The 24040-nt window shown below is 35.1% G+C and overlaps 1 protein-coding gene and 2 non-coding genes across 5 annotated transcripts in view; all 3 read right to left on the reverse strand.

Annotated features, from left to right (window-relative positions):
- Positions 1-928: 928 nt before the first annotated feature.
- On the reverse strand, positions 929-1119 carry LOC126738075 (U2 spliceosomal RNA). The gene has a single exon (XR_007661220.1). It is a non-coding gene; the product is annotated as a U2 spliceosomal RNA (small nuclear RNA).
- Positions 1120-9587: 8468 nt separating this feature from the next.
- LOC126738069 (U2 spliceosomal RNA) lies at positions 9588-9772 on the reverse strand. The gene has a single exon (XR_007661215.1). It is a non-coding gene; the product is annotated as a U2 spliceosomal RNA (small nuclear RNA).
- Positions 9773-15597: 5825 nt separating this feature from the next.
- Positions 15598-24040, reverse strand: part of LOC126737753 (zinc finger protein 91-like) — a 43843-nt gene continuing 35400 nt past the window's right edge. For 2 of the 3 annotated variants that reach the window (XM_050442777.1, XM_050442778.1), the window contains exon 6: positions 15598-15953. In XM_050442777.1, the coding sequence (XP_050298734.1) occupies positions 15728-15953 (226 nt within the window). In that variant the 3' untranslated portion in view covers positions 15598-15727. Of the gene's footprint in view, positions 15954-22316; positions 22537-24040 lie in introns of those variants that run through there. The other variant, XM_050442779.1, reaches the window with a different exon arrangement.

Below are 24040 nucleotides of genomic sequence, written 5' to 3' on the forward strand. Positions count from 1 at the left end.
TGGTATAGTTAAGTTATAAGTGTCATATACCAGGTGACACAGGAAAAAGGGAACACGCAACAACTTTTTTATTTTTCAAGATAAACAAATGTATGAAAAAATAAACTGGGTGTCCCATTTAAAATAAGAAAGTTCGTGTCATTTCCGGTTCAACCGGAAGTGATCAAAAACAATTGAATACGTCAAAATATGCTTTTATAACCATTCTATTGACATACCAAATTTCATTTGTTTATCTTGAAAAATAAAAAAGTTATTGCCTGTTCCCTTTTTCCTGTGTCATCCGGTATAGTGCCAACTATAAAAATTACCATTTAGGATAAATAATGGAAAACAAAAAATCTTCTAAACAAACTTTTATTTTTTGAGAAAATAATATTGGCCCATTGTATAATGAAACACAAAAATACATTGGCAATAATTAAATTAAACCTAGGTACATTTATACATTCCGCAAAATGTTTAGTTTTCGAACATTTTTATCTTTACTTGTTTTTAAGACCCTATTATTATATTTAATTATGTAAAATATTTTCATAAATATAAATAATTTTAAGATAAAGGTTTTTGGAAAATGTGCACAAGGGTGTTCATAATAAATAGTTTTCCACACCCTGTCTTTGAATGACATCCACGAAAAGCACAGGTATAAGGCATATTATAAAAGTTTTTAATAAAATAAAGAGCACAATGACAACACACAAAAAATAAAGACAGAAAAACTCAGGCAACACTTGACTAGACTAAACTAGGCGTCGAATATTACCGGACTAACCGACACGGCTGGCAGGGGACCGGCAAACCAAATAAGCTCGCACATGCGCAAGAAAAATCGGTCCCGGCTTTGTCCCTTCTCGGTGGTTTGTTTTTCTCTAATCAAAGTTCCCACTCCGCCTAGATGTTAGTGACAATACTTGTTTGAATTATTAAAAAATGGGCCGATCCCGGAGGTACTGCAATACCGGGCCAACCCGTGACAGAGGTGGAGCAAGCCCCTAACCTCCGTCAATTTCCAAAAATCAGTTTAATATACTGGCTCCGCATGCGGAGCGTATCAGATATTAAGCTGATAAGAACAGATACTACACTTTGATCTTAGCCAAAAGGCCGAGAAGCGATACAGATACGGGTTTTCGAAATCAATTCAATTCCGAACACAGAAAAGTCACGGTGTGAAACGCTTAAAGCGCCCTCTAGTAGGGAATTGTGCGTCTGGATGCTCAGCAATCAGACGATCAAAAGCAGCACAATTTAAGCCATTCATTTAATTGTGTTTTTGTTAGATGTATGTGTTTGTTTCTCATTTCATATTTCTTGACTTGTTTAAGAGTGCTTGCTCGTTCACACTAATAGATGAATAAATAAAAAAAAGCGTATTTTTAGACGGCTGGTGTAGGCAACCCACTAGCACTCTTATTTCATGCGAGCGTTATTCATCTCATGATGGTATGTTATCATCGAAATAAAATAAGCCTTGACGAATCTCATATAATTTTGCACCAAACAGGTCTATAACTCATTGACAAATGGATAGAGCATTACATATTAAGCAGCATGGGAGGCAATACTGTAAACTACTAGGATTGCGCTAACCGATTTTGAAGAAAAAAATCGTTTTAAAGTGGCTATTTTAAAACGCGAAACATGAACCCTTGGTATGGCACTCACATCACAAAACAGTTTTATCACTAACCAAAACCCTATTGAGAAGATTGTATTAAAGAGACTTTCGTTTGCATCTACATGCAAACTGGTTTAAGTAATTTTAAGTTACAACTCATACGAACTGTAGGTACAAAGTGGCCAGTATTAAGAGCGTGTCAGCCAATCTTGACTTTTCAACTCTTCCGTATTTCACATGAGCTACATGGTCTTTAAATGTGATATTAATTGATCTTTTTGTTTGTCCTATGTACTAATCATAATTGTTACAATTATAATGTCCTTGATCCTGGACTTTTCAGTGGTCTTCATTTTATCTTTTGGGTTTCATAAAAGATTTTTTTAACTCAACCAAACTTGGATAGACCATTCTTAGACCTAATTCCTTAAAAACCGCATCAAAACCTTTTGTCAAGATATGGTATTGCAACGAAAGTTTGCTTATTTTAATTTTTTTGAAATGTAGCCGAGTTTTTAAAATTAACTTTAAACCTATGTCTTTTAATTAGCTTATCAATAATCCTATATCATCATAATTATTGACTCTAGCAATTATTTTGATTGTTATTTTTCCTTTATTAAAATTTGTTAATACTTAGGGAACATGAGACCAAAGGATATACCAAGAAATGCATGCTAGCCGTTTTATGCTTAAAATAATATTTAGAGTCACTAGTTGGGTGGTATCTAAAAGTATTTGTTTCTTTTTTATAAAGATCAGATTCTAACCAATTATTATTTTTGATGACAAGAGTAAGAATGGAAGTTGGAAAACATTGAGTTGCTCTAGAAAATTACCAATAATGCATTTGCTTTTGTCGAACATATCTTTACTTTTTTGCATTTAACACAAAACAGTTCATCAAGAGCTTTATTTGAAGGGAATTATCTTTGGTTATCTATTTGGTTTTTCATAAATCGATTTGTTTTTTTGACAAATATATTTTGTTGATTTTAGATTATCGAAACAATTACTTTTCAAAAGTTCAATCAGATATTTTAAAGTTTTTGGTATCGGAACCCTTGGCAACAAAGAAGATACATCGAAACAGATAAGAATTTCATTCTTCATCACTTAACATAAAATTATTACTTTCAGCTTTTTGTCAGTTTTTAAATAAAAAGTGCTTTTTTCTCTCAAACGTTTAATAATATTAGAACCTGATGTCTTTGCAGTTTGAAGCTCATGCAAAGTTAAGACCCTTAGTAAGAAGGAGAAGGGATTTTCAATGATATTAATTGGTTTTTCCTTTTGTGGTTTATCCTGCGAGCTCACCACCTTTTTAAGAGTTGGTACAAGTTGGTAACAAGCTGGTACCAGTTCTTAAAAAAGGCAGTTTTATTTTCTCTGAGATTCATTACTTCATGACATTCACATTTTTCTTATTTCAATCTAAGGTAGTGAAAGGCCTGGCCCCCAAAAGTGGATGTAGATGTTATGCAGAATCGACTTAATTTTCCAAATTGATGAATGTCTTCTGCAGCATAGCCTCTATGGTGTCCAGCTTGAAAAGATTTCAATCACATCTCTCTTTTGAATGACTCAGGAAGTCTTTACAAAGGGCAGATAATAAGAGTACATCAATTCTAATGCGGCCCATACACACAAACACCATTTTCAATTTTCATCAATTACTTGCAAAAAATGATATTTCGGAAGATAACGGATGACAACACGAGTTTTTAATCTATCAAAAATTCGTATTGTGAAATTCAGAGATATGGACCTGGAAAAAATTGTAATTAAGGCTGCCAAATGCTAACTTTAAAAATTAAATAAAAAACTAGCTTCAGACTGTCATATTTGTCTGAAGGTTTACCGCCAAGGGACTTCCTACCACTATTCCTAAAACTATTTATTTCTCATACTGATCGGATCACACTTTTTCTGTTCCTAAAATCAGTTTAATTTATTTGGTAATCTTACAAAAAGATATAGCAAAGCAAATATTACGTCATTGTGCTTACATTTACGTTACTTACTTTTTATTGAAAATCGAATCTTTACATTGCAAAGGCTTTGTTTTAGAAACTTTGGGTAAAAGCATGCTGGGATCATATTTTTTGCTTGCTTATCTCTCATTTTATGTATTGTATAAGGGGCTCTTTATATACCGGTCTTTAATTTTAAGTCTTAGTTTTAATAATTCTATAATTGAATCCTGGTATCACGGATATTTTTAAATCGTTGTAGTATTGTTTTGTTAAATTTTTAACCGTTTGGATCTATTTGTCTATAATCTGAAACATCACAAAACACAAACAAGAAAAACGAAAAAGCAAATGCCGGAAACTATCTTTTTTCGAAGATTATTAAAATTATATCGCTTGTCTCATTAGCGAAACACCTGTCGAGCTAGTGAGTATTAAAACAAGTAAGTGAAGTATTTCATTTTAATTTGTTGCATGGTTCAGAAAATATGTGTACAGAAGGAACTTCTGCTTGTATCCTTAAATTTTTATCAGAGTACTTTCGAGGCCTGATATTATAGTAATTTTTCACTAAAATAACCTACCTAAGTCTGCTAAGAATTATTACAAAAACCAATAAATTCCATAACAGGTCCATAACATCTGCATACCATGTAATTTTCAATACTGTTTTCCCCGCACAGATAAATGAAGTGGCCTACCTCCCTGCAATAATTATACTTAGGGAAACCCCAGAGTCGGTACGCACAATCACAATTATGTATCCGTGCACCACCACACTACTCACCCATACTGAGTGAAATATTTGTCGCAGCCTGCTCCGCTATGACGTAAATACCGCCCTAATCAGAATTCCTAAGGGCTTATTACGTCACTGGCTAGACGAGAGTACCGATAAATTCGTAGAATTCCACAAATTCATACCCAAGGCCAATACATATTTTTATTATTTTTTTTTAATTTGTGCATAAAAGTGCATTAGCGTCTTAAAAATTTGCTTACACTTCCGTTATAAGAAACGTTAAATTGGGAAGATTCGCTGAATAGCCAATAAATTAAGATTTATTGGTGATAAGCCAATAATTTAAGATAAATCGTAAATTAGAGATACAATTGGGTTGGGTGAAGTAAAGCGTGAGCAACAGGAGATATTATGGAGCAAGGAACGAAACGTTGTTGTGTTGCGATTGTTGTGGAGATTTCTACTTTCTATGTGTGTTTTTAGGCTTGTAATATAAATATCTTTTTTATAGGAAGGAATCTTCAATTAATCTTCCCAGAGTTTTGCCTTAATTTGTCCATTAAGCCAGTCATTAAGTTTATTTCAAAAGGTATTTGTGTGTGTGTGAATAAATGTATGTTACTGGATTAAGCAACGATAACTTTGATATGTGACAAAAATAATTGACTTTTTTTAAACTTCAGTGACTTCTTATATCTATTTTGTTACAAGCCATAGGGCTAATGTAAAGAAAATGGACGAATAGAACGACATGGGTCGGTTCTATGTTCTATTCATTCATTTTCATCAGGAAAAACGCTTAGCACATTAGATGGAAACTTTGTTGGTATATTATATACGGTGACATATTTTACATCAAAAATTGTGGTATATTGAAACTCGGAAAAGACATCTCAAAGCAAAAAACCTTTAAGAAATAAAAGACATATCGGATACATCTAAAAAAGTTCTCTTGGTACAAAAGTAAATAAGATTTTTTACTTGAAACCCCACAAATGTAAATAGCTCTTTACATCTGTGCCTTAACACGTTGAAGGACACTAACACATTTTAGAAGTTGTCAATTTTGGCAGTAAATTTTTTTTTAGATATCATGTTTTTAAGTATACCAAAATATTTTTAACACTTTGAATTAAGTAAAAAAACATTTTAAATTAGTTTAAATTTTGACGCTGATGGACGTTCTGTCACAATATTAAGAATTTACCAGAGGCGATAATTACACAACGCTGATTTGCGTCTAACGCTGATCAGCTTTGAGCCACATCATAATTCCACATAATAATGTGAGTGTGTCACAACGCTGATCAGCGTTATTTGTTTTTCTTTTTAAATGAAAGTCAACAGAGAGAGAATTTTTTTTTATTTGAAAAGATACATGGGTATGGCTTAAGAAAGACTAATTTATACTAATTAGCATTTTTTTTTTCATGCCACTCCTCGAAACAGTCTGGACATAATGGTGGCGTCTCAGCACAGCCTTTGTACCGGTAACTTGTCTCCTTACGTATTTTCTTGTTGTGCATAACCTGCATTTCAAAAAAACAGATTTTTTGTTTGATTTTGCGGTAGGCTCACCGGGATTTTTTTCTGGCCAGTGGTCATTTGAACTTAGTCCAGGTTCTTGTGCATAAGTTACTTCAGAGAAACTTTTCTCTGAGCGTCGATTGTCATGTTTTTGACTACGTATTAAATCTTTTGCTTCAATATCCCTAGGCAATTGAATTAAACACTTTATTAATTCATCTCTAAATTGAAGATATCGGAATTTTCTGGAGTTGCCTTTGCAGAATTTACGAATAAGATAATACGCATTCCACACCGTTACATCAAGTAAATGAAAAAGAGCCTTTTTGTACCACCGTGTGGTTTTTCTGGGGGTGGAGTATGTCGATGTCATTTGATCGCAGCGGTCAATGCCGGACATATGATCATTGTACAGGGCTACTTCTTTAGGTTTCATTTGCTCTTTTCCATATCGATTTTTTACGCAGACCATCTGAGGATGATTTCGGGTAGTAATCACCAACACGTCACGCTTATCCCGCCATTTAGACAGATAAACTTGTTTTCTCCTAACTCAAAAATGTTGGCCCTTTTTTAGTTTTCTTTTAATTAAAGTTTTTGGGTTACTTTTCCTGTTTGAACGTAAAGTACCATTGGTGTGCGTCTTGAAACTTAGCAATTTTTCGGACAACTCATAGCTATTGTAATAGTTATCCATAAACAGTTTATGACCTTTCATTAAATAAGGTTTCATCAGTCTTAGCACAAGAGCTTCAGTCTTAGTGTTGTCTGACTCGTCATCTTCGTTTACTGGACCACTGTATAATTCCATATTTAGGAGGTAGCCGTCAGATGTTGTTAGTTCAAAAAATTTAAGTCCATATCGGGACTTCTTATTCTTTATGTAAACTCTGAATTTTAGTCTTCGTAACGATTCATCAATTGAAAGTTCCTTGGAAGGGCTATAAACACTCTGGAATTGCTGAATTAGCATGTCTATTAGGGGCTGGATTTTATCCTTGCCTTTAGAATTCACTGGAGAACAACATAAAACCCTTAAGATTTGCTCAAACCTTCTGGATGACATTATATATGAAAATATGGGATGAAAATACAATGTATCCGAATAAGAAAAATAGCGTCGCATGTTCTTGGTAGAAACTTGTTCTTCTAATAGGCATATACCCAAAAACCTCTTCATTTCTTGGTTTCTTACCGGAAGAAAACTTGCATGTCTGCTATGGCGTGTTTTAGGTCTATTAGTATTTGTTAATGATATATCGTAGTTGTTTGTACAGTCAACAAGGTAGTCTAATATACTTGAAGTAAACAGGCATTCAAACATTTCCATAACTGATGAGTGTGGTCCAATATTTATTTGTTAAACGTTGCTGCCCTCATCAAAGTTAAAATCAGGAATTGGAGCGATCGGAGGTTCCTGACCCGATGATCAGGGATCTATATCCGAGACTAATGGTGAAGAAGGTCTTGGCGTGTGTATGGACAATCCTCTGTTAAAACAACTTCGTCATCTAATATAGGTACTGTGTTTTTTTTGCTTGTACGTGACTGTCTTTCCATATTTGGAGCACTTGAAGACAGTTCATCACTTTCATCAGATTCGGAAGATGGTTCATAATTTTTGTCAGAATCATACTCACCATCAACATCTGCAAATGGATCTGGTTCTTCATCTGTCGATAGTTCATTGAAAAGCTGAAGAAGCCGTTGCTGATCTCTTTCATATGGATCATAGTTATTTGTGTCTTCCATCTAAAATATATAAAAACTAATTAATGAAAAGATCCATTTCCCCACTTATTTTTAACACATATTATAAATAATTCCTAACAATACTAACCTTACTTTACACAAATCACCACGCTACGATATTATTATTTTATAATACTAATCACAACACAAATCAGTTTATTAATATGGCAGTACGGCAGTAAATGGGTAACTAAATGCAACATTAGTGCTTCCTGGGATGCTGCACGGCGTTCTGTTTGAGTTTGTGGAGGGGATGCATAAATAAAAGGTAGGAGTAAATATACTTTAATAGGGTGACAGTACCCTGGTAATATCCGAATGCCTTTTGACAGCGGCTAATAAAACCCATTATATTATACGATAAAGCAAAACGCTGCACAGCGTCCTGCCATTTTTAGCCATCAAGCAAAGGACGCAGAGCAGCGTTGTGTCATATCACATTTTTACGAAAAGGCGCTGCTCAGCGTCTCTGTCCTTTAACGTGTTAACGTGTTTCTGTTTATTGGTTTCTTCAGGCTAACTGGAAAATCAAGGGAAAATACATAATGAATACTAAACGACCTATGTGACACGACTATATTGGCAGCCTTCAGTTCTCTAGAAAAGTTTCCAAATTGGAAGGATAAATTCAGGTGGTAAGTCAAAGCGGGGACAATACCTACCTATAGAACAATTCGCAAGGTAAAATTCAGAAACCTTCAACAACGTTATGAAGAATAGTAGTATCGTCGGCAAATTATGTTAAATCGCAAATTGGAAAAAGAGAATTTTTCTTTTTTTGAAGTGAAAAAGATCTTAATTTGATTACACGTGTTAAACTTAATCTATTGTTTAGTGCTTATTATTTGGCCTGAAGTTTTGTGTTTTACAATTCCATGCTCAATGTATTTAAGTCGCACAAAAAAATTGTTTATATGGACATTTAATGAAATTTGAATGAAAGAGTGATAATACTGTGTGATTGCACACCTAGCGGAACAAGAAACTCAATTTATAAATAAACAATATATCTAAACCAGCAATTTATCCTTACAGATTTGTAAATAATTCGATCTCCTACAATTTCATATTTTAAATTGATTGTCCGTTAAAGAATTAGGGTGATATTAAGAAAAAATTAGATAAACAAATAAGTTAACAATTATTAAGAATGTCTTTAGTTTTTTCGGCGAAAAGGTATACAAAGCTGTGTTAAAAAATGGCTTGCACTAACTATTTTGTGGTTAATTTCTAATTTCATTGACCGACTTATGTGACAAAATCTTTTCTATCTTTTCTCTTATAATTAAAAGGTACTTGTACTGGGAGAGTCACTATTATGTAAACCAAATACTTTAAGTAATTTTATTGTGACTCCTATTCTGCACAGTATTTAAAAGTAACTTAAACACCTGTATTTAAAACATTTTCGAATTGGCTCAGCACTGACTGATGAACTGGCAGATCGATTTGCTGCATCCCCATATTATAAAAAACAGGAAGGAGACTCACAAAAACTAACTTCATTAAAATTTCGTACAGTATTTCTGAGCCATTTCTTTGCTTTAAATCTTAACTGTTTAAAGAAAAAAAAAACTTTTTCCTAAAACAATCGAAAAACATAACCTATACTACACAAAACACAAATATAATCTCAAACAAATTTAGATATTGACAGTCTGTGGATTGTTCGCGGCTGAAATAAATTCCGAAGCGATTATGAATTAGGCATGTGCATATGCTTAAAGGATGAAGAGTTTCTGACTGATCCGGGATGCGTTCAGTATTTTCACCGCGAACCAAGCTCTTAAGGGAACCTGACAGGAAGTACCTGCAGACTGCATGGAGGAGTACAAGACTGGAGATCTTGGACAATGCCTTTCCTTAGACGGAATACATTAAATATGCTTCTTCCAATCACATAAATCATCAAATTGACATACATAATGTAACCTACCAGTACTCAGAACTAATACTCACACTTTGAATTATCAAAAAATGGGCCGATCCCGGAGGTACTGCAATACCGGGCCAACCCGTGACAGAGGTGGAGCAAGCCCCTAACCTCCGTCAATTTCCTAAAATCAGTTTAATATACTGGCTCCGCATGCGGAGCGTATCTGATATTAAGCTCATAAGAACAGATACTACACTTTGAATGAATGAATGAATAACAATTTATTTTCAGTTTTTCTTACAATTAATATTTACAATATAACAACCAAGAACTATACTGTGACTAGCATTCCTGATATGCTGGCGAAGCAGCGAGTGCCGATGAACCCCCGGAATGGAGGCAGGCGTTGTTATGCCTTGGCGTGAGGTAGGGACCTTTATACGGGAACTAAATAATTTGGACGGCCTCGACGGCAACGAATAGGGGAGGACTTTCAGGGCAGTTCCATGACGTATTTTTTTAATTACTAGGGGAAAAATTGATTGAAAAAGCCTCTTTAGTATTCTCAGGTACCGTAGCACAAAAACGGTTTGCCTTAATGGCCTTACGGACACTGTGAGCTTTGTTCACAGACAGATCACTTAGACACCCTGGTAGGCAAGTCTATTGGGTCTGTCACGCCAAGTGTTCACAGAAAAGTGATTGTTTGGGAGTTGTCGGTTGTGACTGTTACGTTGTGTAAGTCCCTTAGTCTGGTGTAAATGGGGGATGATGTGCAGCATAAGCTAAGGATATTACTGCATGATTTGGAGCCGGAGTTTGATGGCTCGAAGAGACGGGACTTGACTGAGTGGGATCGGAACGGAGGTATATTGATATTATCGGTATCGGACTGCTATTGGTCGCGTGGCCTAGGCATAGACCACGCGAAGTGTTTCTGATTGTATGGTTTTTAACCTTAAGGTAAACCATACCTAAAGTATCACACAGCCACGCCAGATTGAGCTTTTATGAAATGCTGTGGTCAGAAAATACCCTTCCATGGTCTATTTTCACAAAGGAAATGCCTGATTTCTGGGTGATCGAGAGCCAGTATACGTTCTTTGAATTTAGTATGTCTCCCGATAATAAACTCCTCTATCGTTTCAATTCTACAGTCCGTGGGTATATCTATATTTCGCATATAAAACGGTGCATTGGTGATCAACCTCAATACTTTATTTTGAAACGTCTCGAGCCTCTTACGCGTTGTCCTTGAGATTTTGGTTAGGACACAGGACCCATAAAGTAATTTTGGTCTGATCACCTGCTTGTAGAGGAGGAGCTTATTACCGAGAGACATTTTACTGTTTGGGCTAAGGAATGGGTACAACTACTGTACAAGGCCGTTGCACTGATTAATTTGCCTTTTAACATGGCCAAGGAAAAGATTCCTATCGTCAAATGTGACTCCCAAGTACCTTATTTCGCTTTTCCAGGGGATTTCTTTGCCTAGTACCATCAAATTTAGAATGTCGCGGTCGCGTTTCTTGGTGACAAGAATTTCTTCTGTTTTATTTTCATTGATTTTTATTTTCCACTGATGCCTAGACACAGAGTTTGTTCAAGTGGCTTTGGATGTATGCTGTAATTTGGTCCAGGTGTTTACAGCTGGCGAAAATACATTAGCGAAAAGAGCTAATTGAGAATAGTGGTCATTTTTTGGGATGCCTGCCTGGTAAATATTAAATAATGTTGGAGATCGGGGAGAATCTTGCGTTACCCCCGCTCTTATTTTTTGGAATGGGAGTGTTTTGCCATTTATCGAGGTGGTGAATACTCGATCAATTAGATATTATACAAATCTTATTATACCAGGTGACACCCCAAATTTTACCATCTTATAAATAAGACCACCATGCCACACCCTATCGAAAACTTTTTCGATATCGAGTGTGATCATGGCGGTCCAGTGTTTAATGTTGAAGGAGTCAACAATGCTCTGTTGCAGTCTCGCCAGCTGTATTTCTGTAGATAGGCCTTTTATAAAACCACACTGTTCTACCGGGATTATTTTATGAGTTTCTAATTCTTCCTTTAGCCTGCTAAGCACCACTTTTTCTAGTATTTTCCCTATCGAGGGTAGCAAGCTAATAGGGCGATAGTTTTCGGGTTTAGCCAGGTTTTTACCCGGTTTAGGTATTACAACCACTATGGCTTTTTTCCATATATCAGGAAAGTGGCATAGGTTGAGGCATTGATTAAATATTATCAATAGATCATATAGTAAGTTGTCAGGTAGAATTTTAAGCATTTTATTATTTACGCCATCTAAGCCTGGTGCTTTTCTATTTTGTTGATTTGCTATTACATCTTTTATTTCGTGTAGTTTGATTTTTTTGTGGGTTTTCAAGGTTGCAATGGGTAACCTTTCTATATAATTGTAAGCTTGATTTACCTCATCATCGTTATTAAGTTCTTCTAAGAAGTTATTCTACCTTTCATTTCTCAAGTCATAGATCATCTTCGTTTTTTATTATTTTGGTTAGACTATTTGCTATTTTTTTGGCCTCTGGGTCTTTGTATAACCTTGCCTGTTTGTTTAATCTATTCCTTGTTTTGATTAGGTTTTTAACTCTCATTGGGAAAACCAAGACATGAGTGTTGGGTATTGGGATTTTAGTTGTGGCACTTTCATAAGCGTTATTGATTATTTTTGTGATGTTTTCGATCTGGAGATCGATTTCTTGTGCTGTTTTGGGTGTTGGGATAGGGTAGGTCTCAGTAAGGATTTCGGTGAAAACTTGCCAGTTTGTGATTTTCTTATCAGGGAGGGGATCCCTTTTAAAAGGGTGTGCTATTGTTATGAGAATAGGAGAGTGATCAGAGGAACACAGAGAGTCAAGGCTATCTACAGCAATGTTATGGCTAAGGTTTTTGATGACTGCTATGTCTAGAATGTCAGGTGTTTTATAATGATAATGGGTTGGTTCTTATGGTGCTACTACCTGAATTGTACTTTGTTCTATGTAATTTTCCAATTTTTGCCTGGCGGTGTTGTCAATTGTACATCCCCAGGTTCTGCTTTTTGCATTCCAATCTCGTGCGGCTATTGTTGGAATGTCTTCCGCGAAAAGCGTGTCTAACTCTTTAAAGTGTAAATTTTTGTCAGGTGGTTTATAAACTGAGAGTAATAATACTTCTTTATTGCCAATATAGACTTTTATAGCCGTGTTTTCTATAGCCGGGTCTGTTTCTCTTTGTGGTGCTTCTTGGTCTGTAACATTTCTTTTTATAATTATTGCTGTGCCTCCGCCCACAACATTTGGTCTGTCGTTTCTGTAGACTTTATAGGTAGGTATTTTAAATTTTGTGTACGGCCTAAGAAATGTTTCCTGGACTAAAGCTACATCGATGTTATTAGTGAATAAAAAATCAATAAATTCAGTTTTTTTAGGAAAAATTTACTGCGCATTCTAACTAATGACACTTAGACAACATGATAGATCCTCCAGAATTACGAGCTACTTCCCAACAGTAATTTTAAGGCAGGATTGGAGTTTTGCCATTTCAGCAAAAGAAGCCGTGTTTTTTTGGCTTTTGATAAAATTTGGATTCTTTGGGCAGCGCCAAAAGCTTGCAGGGTGGTCACCCCCACAGTTACAGCACTGTGCCGGCGCTGTCTTTTCTTTTTTACAGTCATTATAAAAATGATTACCTCTGCATTTGTGACAGCGCGGCTTCGCGTTGCAGTTACTCATGGAGTGACCATACTCCTGACACCTGTGGCACTGCCCTATCTGCTTGATGTTGTTGATAGTCTGACTTTTTAATCGCTCAACGCGTACTCTGATGTTGAGGAGCGTGTCTACTTTAAATATGTCTTCCTGCTTCCTGGGGACCAGGAATCTGATAAGATCGGTTGCTCTCTTTCTCCCAGGGCCGGTTTTAAACCACGACATTTTCTCCGGTTCAAAGCCCAAGGTCAACAATTCCTCCCTTATTTCATCTAAGCTGAAATTGTGGTCGAAGCCCCTCAGGATCACGTTCAGCTTCCGGTCTTCCCCCAAGAAAAAGGAACGGTATTCCACTCCCTCATCACGGAGATGACGCGTCAGAATAGATCCAGGGGAGTTTTTGGGAATACTGCCAACCCTCTTTCTTTCTGAACTTTAAGAATCTTCATGTAGTTTTCGAAAATCATTTTATATTTGTTTGCTCAGTTGGTTGTGTCTCTAACTACCACTTTGGGTACTTTTGAAATATTAGTGTTGGCAGTACTCCTTTTCCCAGAAAGGGAGACATTGTTCAACGGCATGAATAAAGGGTTTCTCTCATCATTCCTACCACTGCTTGAGTCAGTAGCTTCTATATTATTTTGTTTAGAAATGCCAGCGACCCCTTAGGTAGCCGGATGCTCATTTGTTGTCATTTCAGCATCGGGGGCGGCCGTTTTTCCACCCTGAGTGGGTGGCGAAACGCCCGTCTCCTCGCGTGGTCTCTTTCTGGGTTACTCATTTCTTTGGTTGATTTCCTTTTTATTATTTTCCAACTGTCTCAGATGTGCGCTTCCTGCTTCTCTCTCATCACCTCTTTGAGCTTGTGGGTCAGCGCAGAGATTTCGTTTTTAAAAATTTCGCATTGTTCTGCGATAGATATTATTTTAGCGTTTAGTTCCTCAATTACCTTATGTTTGCTCTGAACCACAAGCTCGAGCTCCTTGTTGCGTTTTTCTACCATCTTCACCTTTTTACGCTGAAGAGGCGTTAAATCTACACCCACACCATATCCATTTGCTACACCCGGGGTGGGATTCATTAAGGATTTTCTAAGAAGATCTACACGGGAATCAGTGGGTTTTTTGAATTTGGATGATGAGGAAGAGGATGAGTCCTCCGAAGACTTACCTCGCTCTTTATCTTTAGCTTTTTTACTCTGTTTTCTTCGCTTTTTGTTGAATGATCGATGAGGTAGCTATCCGAGGTGTCTATTCCTTCTTTTCCCACTGATAATAGTTTGTTTGGCCCCTCACTAACAATGGGGGGCGAATTGATGTTAGTTACGTCGGTAGGTGTTTTTTGAGTTAAAGAAATAAAAAGATTAGACTTTATTTGATCTCAAAGAAAAAATTTAAAAAAATTCGCATCCACTAGATCACTATAGGCTCGGTGTTACTCCTTTCGCAGTCACCAAGCAACTCCAACTGCTGAATTCCAACTACTGTTGCAGCGTTGCCACTTATATAGACACTCTATATATTTTTAGATATTTTGATTCTTTGCTTCATTTTGAATCTTTTTCAATCATTCTTCCTTATACCTATCTCTTGCAGTTTTCAAGAAAAAATAATTATGCGTGTTGTTTCTTAAAAACCAGGGGTTTTTAAGAAACAACATTGTTGTTTATTAAAAAATTTAATTTAATTGTTTATCTCTCAGCCATTTAAGTTCCTTAATCCGCATTATACAGGGTCTTCGAAAATTAAATTAAAATTCTTCATTTACTCAAATAGCCAAAAGTCCATGTTTTTAAACGAGACCCCTTAAATTTTATTTTTTATTTTAATAGACAGCTAAAATACCTTTAATTCAATATACTTAACACATTTCTATACCTAAGTACTCTTTTAGAAATAATTAATAATTCATAATAATAATTCTTATTTTCGTGAAATTTGATAATTTTAAACATTTTTATTTTGTAAATTACTTACTTAAAAATGTGTAATGATCTAATAAATGACGGTGACAGTTTTATAAAATATTTATTACACATTTATAAAATAGTTTTCTGGTAAATATATTGGTCGTTCTTCTAATTTCGATTTCACCTAGCTCTTCGAAACAGGTAAGATGTAGCTCAACTTTACTGTTTACTGATGTTGTGTACAACCTTTCCAGATGTAAATAGCTCCGCACGTGCGGAGCTATTTACATCTGTGGTAATACATCACAGGAGGTACTGTCCTGTCGCTAAAACCACCTATAGTATGGCCAGTCTTAAATAATCAGAATCAGAGCTGAATACATTTCTTAGTAAGAAGTGTAATCATTTGCCATCAGCCCTCTTTTAGTGGCCTATTTTTGATGAGGAAAAAAGGGATCAGGGTTTAAAAAAAAACAAAATCTTGTCTAGCGAGTAGGGAGTAATATTACCAATTTTATTCTTAAAATAAAAAGTACTAGAAAATAAAGTTTGTATCTTTATACAGAAACTAACATATTAAAACTTATATTTTTCTAAAGCTTTCTTCTATTTTAAATAATGACCATATGAAGATCTTTCATATGTCTCACATAGCTTCTTCTATGCTTGGTTTCAAAGAAACAATGCGGGCACTCGAATATTTCAATATCTGCCTTGGTTTTGTGAACTAGCGCGTGTCTGGGCATATTTAATTTTCTGTGGGTGCTGTATGCACACTCGTTACAGAAATATAATTGTTTTTCTTCTTTATCATCTTCCTTGGTTTCTTTATACTTCCTGTAACCAAACATAAAATTAAAAATACTGACTTTAATTGAAAAATATTAATGGCATGGTTCATTTATTTATTGTATAAAGAATATTTCGCATGCAAATTTATAAATTGCATAATGTCAAGTCTTGGTCACTGTTTATCATTCAGACTTGTTCTGGATTGTAAGTATACTTTTTTAAAGGAGTCTTTTTAAGCATTTCTTGTTTGTGTAACAAATTAACCTTTCAGGGAAAAGAAATTAAGCATTCTAAAGGGTCCAATATCACTTAAATCGCGAGACAGTTTTACCACTAATCAAAACTCTTTATTTTACTCTCGACACGTGTTATCAATACATATTGCATTTGCTTTTTGTCGCATCATCAACATATCTTAATCAAACTCGTCGAACGTATTGGAATGTATTTTTTGCGTTTTTGATAAGCTGAATAGACTGCTGAAATAGGTTTAAAGTTAATCTTAAAAACTACCACAGTTCAAGAAGGCAAAAATACCAAACTTTTGTTGCAATAACATATGATCATATCTTGAAAAAACGCTTTGATAGGGGTTTCAAGGACTTAGGTCTAAGATCAAACAAGAAAGAATGGGGGAAAGCATTTTACAGTTTAAAGTTATTGTATTGTAATCGTAATTACCTTAATTTGAACTTAAGAAAAGTACCGTAAAATGAGGTGAATAGAAACAGTTTCGGACCTTTCCTACTCTGTTGCTAACATGGTAGTCACCTTTTTGACAACAAAAAATAAGGAATCTACAGGTCTCGACTTGTAGATCAAAAAGCGCATAATAGATTTTTTTTAAATAGAGGTTTTTCCACAAAAAAAAAAAAAGCGCTCTTTTTCTATTCACCCCTAATGTGGGGTGAATAGAAATACCCATTTAAATTGGTCAAATTTGCTATTCTACTCACACGAGGGCGAATAGGAATACCTGAGAAAAATTTCAAATTGATAAAAAAATATAAATACACACAAAAAAACTGACAAAAACACCAATTTTACAAAAAAAAAATTATTTCTATAGAAATATAACAAGTTTAAACATATTATTTAAATTAAACAACTTTGATGCAAATTAAATTTTAAAATGTCTCTTCTTGACGTAGATGCTTCTATCTCGTCATGAACTGGGAAAACCTCTCCAACAAGCTGGCTAAAATGAAAGGTGGAAACATCCGGAACTTCTGGAAATCCATAAATATATCCTGAAGAGTGCTTGGATAAAGACGATCAAGAGGATAATGATTTGGAAAGACGTATGGATACCTTAGATGAAGATTCAAACCCGGAAATGAATTTGCCCCTCGGACAATTCACATCGGAACAATTTACCCTCAAAGCAGACTGATGCTGATGAGTTATTTGTATCCAACTTATTCTCGGACTTATCGGTGAAACTTGGTAGTGAAGTGTCCATTTCAGAGTCTTCACTTGAAAAATGATCTTGAGCTTTTGCCATTATTGGCGTGAAATTACTAAGGGGCAAATTCATTTCCGGGTCTGAATCTTCATCTAAAGTTTCCATACGTCTTTCCAAATCATTATCGTCTTGATCGTCTTTATCCAACGTGCTTTCAAAATCTGCACTTGTAACGCTTTTGCCAGCAGGAACTTGAATTTTACGACGTCGACTCTTCCCATTTTGACCATCGCCATACCTCATTGTTCTTAGAAGGTTTACCAAAGAGTTATAAGGTCCTTCTTCAATGTTCTGATTCTCATCATTTGTCTCGTCAAAGATTTTGCTGCGGAAGGCGTCCCAAGACTTGATCCTATCTAGTGGAAAAATTCCATACTTTCTAAACCCAGATTGCATGTTTTTTCCAGCATTAGGCTCAATAGGGTTGACAAGTCATTTAGCAAGAAAGGGAATCTCTCCTTTCGAACCGTGCAATGCTTTGAACTAGCCCCCATTTTCCATTTTTCAAGGATCTGTCGCCAAGCTGTTTTAAGAGGCCGGAAAAATGCCACGTCCAGAGGCTGGGTCAGATGAGTAGAGTTAGCCGGGAGGAAGATAAATGAAATTTTATTTTCTTCGCAAAGAGATACCGTACTTGCAGAAAAATGTGAACTCAGATTGTCGCCAATTAAGTACTTCTTTCCCGGTAGATCTTTTACTGCAGGTATTACAGTTCTCTCTACCCAATCTGAGAAGGAAAACGCATCAAACCAACCTGATGGACTTCTATTAAATCTGACGTCCTTTGGTCCTCCAACTGTATAAGTAGGGTTTCACGAGATTCTCGAAATTCGAGATTTCTCGTCTCGTCTCGATTTCGAGACAAGAGTGAGGTTGTTTTTTCGAGACGAGATCGAGAAAATCACTTCGAGATTTTTCGAGATCGAGAAATTTTTTCGAGTTTTTCTCGATCTTGAAAGACTGTAGATGCTGCAATAACTCAACAGCCTTTAAAAGGTTAGAAGAATGAAAATGAAAAACTATAAATTTAATTCATTTTAAACATAAGAAAATTAACAAAGCAAAAGAAACATAACAAAGGTAAAAACTCAAATAATTTTATATTTTTAAAGGAAAAAAAACTTCTAAACTAAAACATAAATTCTAAACATTTAAAAATGAACAAAACATAAAATAAAGATTAATAGAAATACGAAAAGTATAGATAACAAAATTATTGCTTATGCACTCATAAATATATCTTTGTTGCATAGCCAAGAATTTAAACATAGTAAAAATTGAGCCGATTCTCCAGTCAATCGGCTTCGTTCTTTTCTAATTGTCAGTGTTGCCCTTGAGAACAGTCTTTCTGCAGGAACTGAAGTGGCTTGTATACCTAAAAAAAACACGAGCCATTTTCGATAAATTTGGATAAATGGCTTCGTTCTTTCTTCACCACTCTAAAATATCTTGATTGCCTTCAGCTCTCTTAGATAAACAATATTCATCAATTTCTTTTCTCCAGTTCCCGCTGTCGCCATTGCTTTTTTCAAACAAACTTTCCAGATTAAGGTCATCAGTATTGTCATCAATATCATCGGTGAAAGGTTGAGATGCTAAAGGAATATCAATATTAGAACTAACGTAATACATTTCTTTATACGAGTATTACTAAGTTTTCGAATTTAGTTATGGCTTCTTGTTTTAAGTTTTTTGCCCCATTCGTAAAGTTAAATGTCTCAGGCTTATGTCGTGGATCCAATATTAATGCAACACAATATATCCAATTGATTTTTGAATAGTGTTTGACGATTTTATCCCTTGCTGCTTGAAGAGCTTCTGTAACTTTTTCGTCGATTGTATTCCTATTTGGACAATTATCCAGTCCAAAAGCCCAGGTTTCCAATTTATCTAGAAGCATATTAACTCCTAAGACGACCATAGGTAATGTGCAGTATTTTTTGCCTTGAAATTAATCGGATAATGTTTTAAAACTTTTAAATAATTAAAAATTCTGCTTACTAGCTCCCAATCTTGAGACGAAATAAGATAATCCTTTAAGTCATCAATATTTTCACGAGACGAGATTTCTCGTCTCGATGAAAACCTTTGTATAAGATGTATACAAATTTTTAGCTTTGTAAACCACGTATGGTGGTAACAATTTTCCATCAGCTGAAGCAGCGTACATAATAGAAAAGGCTGACTTCGACGTATTGCAAATACGTTCTGGATAGCGACAGCCCCTTTTCGAGATTACTTTCTTTCTACCCGGATCGTCAGTTAAATTTGTTTCGTCCTAATTTATTATGTTTGATGGCGGTACATTTTTCAACTCCATGGCTAAATTGTCAAAATAAACATTGATGCTATTGGGAGAAACAGCAGCTCTTGAGCGCTTGATGTTTTGGCAGATTCTAGATCTTAATTCATTTTTGTGACGTTTTAAAAAAGAATAGACAAAGTCTCTGCCAGGGATATTACCTTTAAATCTCGTTATTGTTTTACGTCTACTGTCTATGTGGTCTAAATGGTCAAGTGGATACCCCCAATCGGAACAAACTATTAGTTGATGGACTAAAATATCTTCTTCTTGTTTGGTTAGGGCTGTTTGTCGGTTTTTGTGGTGCCGATAAAGGGCAGAATAATGAATGTTGTATGTTTCGTGAGCCACTCTATAACTCATCCCGGTGTCAATTGAAGCAAGGGCTATTTTTAGAGTTTTTTCAGCAATTTTCTTATATGTTTTACCTCGAGGGTCTGGTTTATAAACGCGAGGCATTTTCCTGCAAAAGAAAAAACAATTATGGGGTGGATAGAAACAGCGGGGTGAATAGAAACAGCGTGTTTCTATTCACCCCAAAATTACTTAAAAGTGACGTTATGTATTATATTACATCATAGCAAAAAAAATAAGCAAGACAAGCAATTTCTGAAATAGGCAATGTAAACCAGACACCTTACAGTTACTTTAACCAAAAACTCAATGTCTTACCTGTTTTTAGCTAACCACTGTGAATAAAGTTTTGCTAGTGATAAAAAAAGCACATCTGTTCACTCCGACGGGTGGTTGGTACTGCAATCAGGGCTGCCAACACAAAACATCTTTGGCCTGTTAAAGTAGTTATGGCGACATCTGTTGACCGTTTGAGAACAAATTTGAAGCGTTGGGAGGTTTAATTCCGATGTTGATTTTTTTAAAAAGAAGTTTCCCGTTTTTGTTGCTATTCACCCAGCAGTTTCTATTCACCCCATTTCACGGTATTGTCTGAGTCTTTAGTTCTTTCAAGATTCAACTATTGTGACTTTATATATTATCCTTGCCTTAGTTTCCTTGAACGAAATATGGTTCAAGTAATGCAAAATGCATGTTGTAGACTTATTTTTGGTCTAAACAGGCGCGACCACATATCTCACAATTTCTGATTACTTCGATGGCTAAGAACGGAATACCGGTGGAGACTTCATCTGGGTGTCTTTCTGCATCAGATTATCAACTTTTCCGCCGGAAATACCCAACTAGATAGTATTTTTGTTACAAGATTAACACTTCATAGTGTTAATACCAGGCATACATTTTTGTACAATTTTCCTAAATTTAGAAGTTTATTTCTTCAAAAATCTTTTGTTTTTACCTCAATTTCTCTTTTGAACCAGTTGTCAATAGAGTTTAGAAGTTTTAATATTTTAAAGATTAAGTACTCGTATAACCTTAAAACAGTGCTTCTTTTGAATCAAACTAATGAACATCGGCTGCAATAATTGCTTATCTATTACGTGTACTTATCTCTCCTACAGTTTTAAACTACAACGTATGTTTTTTTTAATATTCTTAAATATTTGTAATTTAATGTGTGTCATATTTCTGTTATCACCGCACTGTAACTCTTAATATGTTTATCTTTGTTAATCTTAAGGCTAAACTTTGTTGTTGGAATTTTGAAAGTAGGTTTGTTTGTCTCATGAATTATTATAATTGTTAACACTCATGGACCTATTGTACTACAATAGTGTTTTGTTAAACGAAACCAATTTTCTCATGTAATGTTATGGTTAAGTAGAATAGCAAAATTTTCTAGACTTCGCCATATTTTCTTTAGTTTTACTTAATAAAGGCCAGATTTATTTATTGATTTATTTTTTATAAGAAGATCAATTAATGTCAGATTTAAAGAAAATGCAGTTCATGTGAAATACGGAAGAGTTAAAAAGTCAAGTTTGGATGAACATGTTTTAAATACTGGTCACTTTGAAAGGATAGACAACTTGAAATTACTTAAACCAGAAATAACAATAAAACTTTAGTATATAAGGCCACTTATAAGTAGTTTTAATCTTCTCCCGAAAATACTAACGTCGTTAGCGAAACACCTGTCGAGAGTAAAATAAACAGTTTTGGTTATTGGTAAAACTGTCTCGTGATTTGAGTGTCTCACCAAAAGTTCCAACCATAGGAGTACCAATAACACTGAAAATGCGGCACTTATGTAATCTTCCTGCAGCTTTATTTCAGGTTATATAATTTTTCAAATGTATATAAAACATTTCATTAATGTTGGCTTATTTATTAAATTCATGATACTTATTAGTAAAGATTTATGCAAGTATTAAGTCATTCATTGGCCATTAAATGTAAAAAAGATTTGTTTCTTTAAAATTCTTTCGAAGTTAAAATAGTTTTAGCGGTTAAGAGACTACTGGCTGTCCAGACATATGAGGAGATTCGAACGAGTTTTTATTGTAATAGTTTTTAGCTTGTGTTTTTCTTTTATATTTTATTATTATTAGTTTATATCAAATACAACTAAAGGGTGCGGCAGTCTTGTCACTGTTCATCATACCGACTTGTTCTGGATATCATTGTAAGTAATGAGCCATGACAACGTACTTTTTTTGAAGGAGTTTCTTTTCGCATTTTTTAAATAACTGTGTAAAAAAACACGGTTGCTTTTTAAAATTTTTATTGATACCATGTTAATTTACGTTAAAATGTATTTAAAAATAACATTACTAAGATGTCTTCCATTTCGATTGATGCATTCTTGAAGTAGATCTCTAAAATTGTTCATTACATCACGGAGCATCTGCTGAGGGATTCTTCCGATTTCCTGACGGATTCTCGCCTTCAGTTCTTCAAGAGTACGGCGCCGGGGTTCTCCGAAAACTTTGCTTTTTAGGTAGCCCCTACAAGAAAAAATCACAAGCAGTAAGGTCAGGTGAACGAGGGGGCCAAGGAATGAATCCGTTCCGGGATATTACTCGGGTTAGGAAAACTTCGCTAAGGAGATTCAGGCTCATACGGGCCACGTGGCTTGTGACTCAATCTTGTTGAAATAACGTTTCATCATTCAGCCCATGTTCGCGAAGACCAGGAATAAAGAATGTTCGTAATATTTCCGAGTAGCGCTCCGCATTCACGGTAACAGCTTGTCCCCTTTCATTTTCAAAAAAAAATGGGCCTATGATTCCTGTTGAGGACGTCAAACTGTTACTTTGGACGAATGGAGAGATTTTTGATGGATTTCTTGAGGGTTTTCATCGCTCCAATATCTAAAATTTTGCTTGTTAACGAAGTCGGAGAGATGGAAATGCGCCTCGTCGCTCATCCAGAGCAACGTGTAAAGTTCGTCGTTTTTTTCCATCATTTCTAAAAGCGCTTCACAAAAGTGCCGTCGAAGAGCGAAATCGTTTTCATTTAGAGCCTGAACCACTTGAATTTTGTAGGGGTGAAAGTGTAAATTGAACTTTAAGATCCTTTGGAGACTCCTGTCTGAAATTCTAAGCCCAGTACTGTGTTTACGCGCTGATGTCCAAGGACTTCTTGTCATAGCGATTCTTGCACGTTCAATATTCTCAGGAATTCTCACTGATCTCGCACTGCCACCTCTTCTGTTTCTCGTTCCACCGATGTTTTCAAAGTTTTTTACCCATAACTTTTTTGAGTTAACAGACGGCACATTAATTTGGAAATGAACACGGAAGCGGCGTTGAGCGGCTGTGTAACTACCGCTTTGATAAAATGTCTTTACAGCGAAGGAGCGCTCTTGCTTAGACCACTGTTTCATGGCAACTGAAATGCTTTTAACGAGGGAAATAAGGCTAACGTTAACAACTCGCTCCACTCACTTTTTTGGCTCACTCGCTTATTTTAAAATTGCAGGTTTGACTGCCGCAATCTGTACTTGTTAGTACTACGTTTTTTTTATCGTCAATATTTATTAAAACCTATGTGTTGTATGTACAGAGTGAGTCTTTTCTACAAGGTGTTCAACAAAAATGTAAAACAAAAGTTTATTGGTTTTGAACATATGTTTTAATTATTGGAGTTTTATTAATTCAGAATGTACAAAATGCTCGACCCACTTCCCAAATTCCAAAACAGGTGTAAGTTTTATAGGAACTTTATTCGAATTTTATATTCGTAAGGCACAAATGAAGAAAATTAAAAAAATATTACACTTTTCAGTCGTTATTTTTTTAAAATATTTGGGCTACATTTGTCAATTTTTTATTTAAAAGTTCCTTATTACCTAAGCCTACAAATGTTTCCAAAACTACTTGATACCGTTTTGTAAATTGATTATGAATATTAAAAAAGTAACTTTAGATTTCACAAATCTTGTTCAAAATGAGAGCCTCTATTGCGGATACAAGTTGGGCAGTATCTTCTCATTTCCGTCTTTGTTGT

This window comes from Anthonomus grandis, chromosome 6 (genome assembly GCF_022605725.1).
Source record: "Anthonomus grandis grandis chromosome 6, icAntGran1.3, whole genome shotgun sequence".
Classification (NCBI taxonomy): domain Eukaryota; kingdom Metazoa; phylum Arthropoda; class Insecta; order Coleoptera; family Curculionidae; genus Anthonomus; species Anthonomus grandis.